General features: G+C 34.5%; 1 protein-coding gene across 1 annotated transcript; it reads right to left on the reverse strand.

Moving 5' to 3' along the window:
* Positions 1-1,782: 1,782 nt before the first annotated feature.
* LOC107792053 (actin-depolymerizing factor 10-like) lies at positions 1,783-4,260 on the reverse strand. Its single transcript, XM_016614225.2, has 3 exons — positions 4,124-4,260; positions 3,060-3,325; positions 1,783-2,166 (listed from the first exon to the last, which is right to left on the reverse strand). The coding sequence occupies exons 1-3, from the start codon at positions 4,124-4,126 to the stop codon at positions 2,016-2,018; spliced, it is 420 nt and encodes a 139-aa protein (XP_016469711.1). The 5' UTR covers positions 4,127-4,260; the 3' UTR covers positions 1,783-2,015.
* Positions 4,261-6,056: the final 1,796 nt, after the last annotated feature.

Consider the following 6,056-nt stretch of genomic DNA (forward strand, 5'->3'; position numbering starts at 1 on the left):
AACATTAACATCAATCGTTCCATAAGAGGGAAAACAATGTAAGTACTGCTAGCTTCTAAGAGTAGAGTATCTTGGAAGCTCGTTCATTACATTATGTACAATCGGAGTCATGCAAAAGAAGGAAAGGGATAGCCTCACATACCTTGTATATACTGCCCCAATCTCAAGCTATGCAATTGTCAAAACTCCTTAGTCTACAATAAGAGAAACGATACTATCGTTATTATTTAAGCGTCATAACTATTATGTATCGACCACAACCTATTTTACGATGAAACGGACAGCACCTCCCCTATATATATGACTTCACACCATTCAAAAAAATCACCAAACAGCCCAAACAACATCAATAATAAACGTATTGAGCCTCCCAAAATAGTCCATGCACAACCTAATCACTCCATACATACGACGACCACCGTAGTCGTGCCAAACGACCCGGAAATATTACGAATAACTATCATCCCACAACCCTACATATATATGGTGTTTCTCCACACCCTTCCTCCTCCAAAACTCCAAAAAACAGTAGTAAAATACGCAGCCCAACAGCAACGCAAAACAGTCCACAAAACAATAACATTACTACCAAGCCTTTCGATATATATTTCACAAGTTCTAGCTTCAATGGCTTAGCTGAAACTTGGATAATCTTAAATACATATAGAGTAAGAGGTTCCTTACCTTTATACAGAAAGAAAAACTCCAATTTGACCTTAAATTCCATGAAATATCCCTCCAATGCTGCCACAACAAATAAAAAAAGCGAAACTAGCGATCAATTAGTGTTTTTTGGCACTAGAATCACTTTAGAAGGCTTGAAATCACCTAGGATTGATATTAAGAACATGAGGGAGTATTTAAAGAACATAAACCCTTTAAAACAACCTCCCACATGAGCTGGAACGACACAAAAATGAGCAACAACAAGAAGAACAAGAGACTTACTAGCGCCACGGAATTCCCGACACTTGATTTGTGTTGTTTGCCCTTTTTGGGTCTTGAATCTTGAGAGAACCTTGAGAGGATGTTCCTAGGGTTCTAAGGTCTGAAAATAGTGAAAATAAATGACTTAAAACGGGTTGGAGGCATCCTATATAGGTCCAAATATCTTAAACCGCCTTAGTGGGCGCTTGGCGCAGTCTCGCGAAAATGCGAATATCTCTCTACTCCGAGATCGTATCGATGAACGGTTTAATGCGTTGGAAACTAGACTCATAGATATTTAATTTGGTTGATAGATCACCCCGTAATTCCTTGTAAATTAGGATAAAAGATTAGAAACATTTGACCTAATGTTTAAGTAAAATTATGAACCTAAGTTGCGACAACTTTTGTCGACTTTTGTTTCATAACTCGTTTGACTTCAAGACTTATGATACGGATATTATATGATTAAAATACCTTAATACATGACCTCTTGAGTGTATTAAGCACCGCTAGATTTACCTGAAAATACGAGTTACAACATCCTTGATTCATTTAACTTCTAATACTTGTTAATCACCCTTATACACTCTTGTATCACTTAAGACCAATAGGATTGACTTCTTATCATCTCAAAGATAATTCCTTCTTGGATTTATGTTAACTAATATATGGCATGAACTAACACATGTGGATATGGGTTGTAACACTAGGTCCACAAATCGAGTCAAAAGTAATAAAGAACTATGTACTTTCATATCGAACATTGGTTTATCAGCTCAACCATCTTAAGCAAATCCTGTTTTGGGACTTAATTCAGATAAACCCTTGGAGAGTTCTGGAAAAGCAAAGGAATTTAAGATAACAAAGAGGGCAAACAAGTAAAAATTTCAAATAAACATTGATGACATTCTTAATAAAATGGTCACAGGATCATACTAGTAGCCTAGCTACTAACAAGACAAAATTGAACACCATAGTAAAAGAAATAACAAAGAACACATTCCTCAAAATCCAATTAACGAAGGGCCTGTATACAAATTGCCAATGAATATAGGCAAAATATATTTGGGTAAGAGATATTAATTTCAACGAGCCCTCCCAATGAAGGTATCCAAGCTCATCTCACTTGCATCAGTAGCCTGCAACTCAACCTGGACACCATCTAATTCTCTCCTGAATCTGTCTTTGGAGCTTGCATACAACATCTTACTTCTTACTCTTGCTGTTTCTGGTGCCCTGGATGTAAAACGTTATACATGATTAATTAGCGACACACAAAATTAATGTTGAATTTTATGCATTGACAATATAAAAAGTATTTACAGAATCAGGTCACTTGCTTCAGCTTACCGAGGACATGACCCTAAATAGAAATATGTGGAGGTCGAGAATTAGGGCCGAAAGTTGATATGTATCGATGGTGTCTCCTAGTATTACCAGTAGTATTAGTAATATTCTTATTCCCTGTTCCAGTGTTCCTAGACTTTTTATTGTATGTTGTGTCTTTCTTATCGATAGTATTAGTAATCAGTGGCGGAGCCAGAATTTTTGCTAAGGGGTGTCAAAATATATAAAAGTAAACATACCAGGAAATTAAGGGGAGTCAATACATAATATATATATACATATAATTTATTTTTGTACCCACCTCCTATAAGGTAGCTCCGCCAATGTTAGTAATATTCTTGTATTTCTTGTCTCTAGATATTTGTTAGTATACGTGAGTCTTTGTTTTAATTTTCTTTTCTTGTTATTGTTATGGTTGCTTCCTTGTCACTGTTCCTTGAGCCAAGGGTCTATCGGAAACAGCCTCTCTACCTTCTCAAAGTAGAGGTAAGGTCTGCATACACACTGCCCTCTTCAGACCCTACTTGTAAGATTATACTGGGCTTGTTATTGTTAGGTCCCTTGTAAGGTAATTACACTTAAAATTCTACGACAAACATTAATTGATAACCTAAGTAAAAATGGTAACTAATCTATTATCACAAGTTAAACTGCTTTGATATTGTAAAAAGTCTTTACGCTGTTAGTATAAAGATAAGTAATCAGAGTAACAAGGACATATATGTGGATAATGATGAAATAATTAGCAATTGAAAAATTAAATGAAAGGATAAGATTGTTACCAAGCAACAAAGAAGATCTTGCTTTTCTGGACATTCTCATTTGTGGTAAAGTCATAATCAAAAACTGCATAGCGACACTCATTGGGAGGTAAATTGTTGGCAAAATCTTCATGAGTCTCATCATTTCTCCCAACTTTCTCAACCACAACTTGATGCCCTGAATCATCAATCTTGAACACTATATATCTGTGGTCTCTTTTTGCTTTCAGCTCCAAAAATTTCAGTTTGCATTCATCACTCACTGCTATCCCTGACGCCGAATTCGCCTACGCAAAATGGCACCAAAAGAAGAAAGAAAAAAAATAGTACAGTCCACATACATGCATGAAAATAAATTAAAGAAACGTTTGGTATGCAATGGCGGAGGCAGAATTTTGATAAGGAGTTCAAAAGAGAAAAAAGTCAAAAAAATTTGTAACTAGCGGGGATTGAACACATGACATTACAATAGTTTTGAACTCCCTTAATCATTAATCTATGCTTTTGGGCTATGTCAAGGGGTACAAAATATAATGTATAAAGTTAAAAACACATTTAATGTCAGTGTAATTTTTTGGGCGAAGGGGGTTCACTCCGCCCCTGCTTGTACGTTAAATAGTTCATCTTTCCTGAGAGATTATAGAATGGGAATCGAAACTTCAACATAGAAAGGGTATAATTGCTTTTAAATTACCCTCTTAAGCATTTAAGATTTTGCATTATTTCTTTTGAAAAACTTTGGTTGCTTTTTCGTTATGTAATTACGTCTAGTGCATAAATCACGAGAGGCACATTATACCCGACCAATTAACAACAACATACCCAGTATAATCCTACAAGATACACAGACCTTACTTCTACCTCGTGGAGGTAGGGAGACTGTTTCTGAAGACCCTCGATTCAAGAAATATATATATGAGGAATTACAATATTCCAAATTTGGAGCAAACCAAAAGCAGATGATTTGGCCGTGTTAAATCGGAAATGAGAATACAGAATCATTTCTTGTTATATATAAATGTATAACAAGAGCAAATATATGTATCACATAAATCTATACTGTGAAAGAACTGCGTACAACATACCATTTGGGTAAGTGGCGAGCGATGAAGCTTCTAAACCAATAGATATGAGCAAACTCTGCAAATGAAAGAGAAGGAAACAGGGCGTGAAAGGGAGAGAGAAAGAGAAAGATGCTTGATTTTGGAAAGGGGCATTGAAGTTGGAAAGTGCCTAAGAAATGTTCAAAGGACTGAGAGCTTTTTCAGGTTGCACAAAACAAGTTTGTTAGTTTTGCTAACTGCTATTCTTCCTCTTCGTTAATTCTCCTATGGTTTTGCGTCCTACGTTAATTATTACTTCTCCTCTCAAATGTGAGGAGTAAATGACTTTTATGGATACGTACATAAGGTTAATTGTGAAAAAATAAACTGAATTTTTTCTTGATTATATAAATGGACACTTATTTTGAACCAAAATAAAAAAATAAATTAGTCACTTATTATGGATCAAAGAATATAGTAGTAATTAGTTTCCCATCTAACAACATAAATTTTTTTTTCTCATCAAATTAATTTGATTAGTCAAAGGTATGTTCATTCCATATTATTGCCCTGACGTTGATCAAAAGAAAGACTTCCTAGTTGATGTACACGACCATAGGAAAATGCTAGCTCTAGGTGTTAGTTAGGGTGTTCATGGTTCGGTTTGGATCGGTTTTTCTTTAAAAGGAAAAAAATTAAACTAAACAAGTCGGTTTTTTAAATATTGGAACCGAACCAAACCAAACCAATTAAGTCGGTTCTTTATCGATTCGATTTTTGTCGGGTTTTCAGTTTTTTCATTTATTTATCGATTTTTTTCTTAAATATGAGACATATACTACCAAACACATATTACAGCAGATGCATTTTCAAAGTAATACTATCAAACCAATTGCTCTTTGAGAAATCTATCATTTACCAAGATATATTGATGATAATTGAAGCAAATAGTGATGAATAATTTAAGTACTTAATTAAAAATCGATTATTTTTAACATGAAATAAATTCTTGTTCTTAGCAAAAGAAAACTATCAATCAAACTACTAGAATGTAAAGGCAAAGAATTATATTGTTATAATAGCAAAGAACCAGAGTAAAAATACAAACTACTAAATATATCATAAAATATTAGAAAATTTATATAAAAATATACATATATATAGGTGTAAATAGTAAATTTAAATAACTATTTCTATAGTCGGTTTGGTTCAGTTATTTTTAATTAAAATCAAAACCAAACCAAATTTGATCAGTTTTTAAAACTCAAAACCAAAACCAAATTAAACCTAAAAAGTATCGATTTTTTCGATCGATTTAGTTCGGTTTTCGATTTTTTAGATTTTTATGAACACCCCTAGTTACCCATCAACAGGTATAGAATAGAAAGCTTATTGAAAAACTGAAGCAATCACGCTTCGCTCTATCAAGTGATGAGCGTTTCACATAATTACTTGAGGCCATCTCCAACCCTTGTCTCTATTTTCTCCACCAAAATGGAGTAAAGTTACCGTCACGATCCGGATTTTCTATCCTCCGGAGTCGTGATGGCGCCTACTCGTGAAAGCTAGGCAAACCGAGTATTATAAATTCATTACCCTTTTTATTAAGCATGTTCAGCAATTCAAAGTAATAAGTGATTAAACAGCGGAAAAAATTAAATAACCAGAAATGCGGAAGACGGAAACTTAATAGTTTAACCAAACATTGCTACATAATCTGACGTACAATACTACCCAGAATTTGGTGTCACAATTTCACGGACTGTCTAAGAGTATTACAAATAAAGGTTCGAAAAATAAATACAAATTGTTTTAGAAATACATAAAAAAAACAGTAGAGAAAGATAAAAGGAGACGCCAAGGTCTGCGGACGTCTGCAGGACTACCTCGGGTTGCCTAAATGGACTGGAGACAGCACCCTCACTGCGGTCCAAACACTCCGGTATCAATATCTGCACACAATGCAGAGTGTAGT

Source organism: Nicotiana tabacum, chromosome 11, assembly GCF_000715075.1.
Source record: "Nicotiana tabacum cultivar K326 chromosome 11, ASM71507v2, whole genome shotgun sequence".
Taxonomy (NCBI): Eukaryota; Viridiplantae; Streptophyta; class Magnoliopsida; order Solanales; family Solanaceae; genus Nicotiana; species Nicotiana tabacum.

Excerpts from the sequence above, each read along its gene's own strand:
- LOC107792053 (XM_016614225.2), bottom strand. Across the intron at positions 2,167-3,059 it reads AAGATCTTCTTTGTTGCTTG|GGCACCAGAAACAGCAAGAG; the intron begins GTAACAATCTTA and ends TTTTACATCCAG.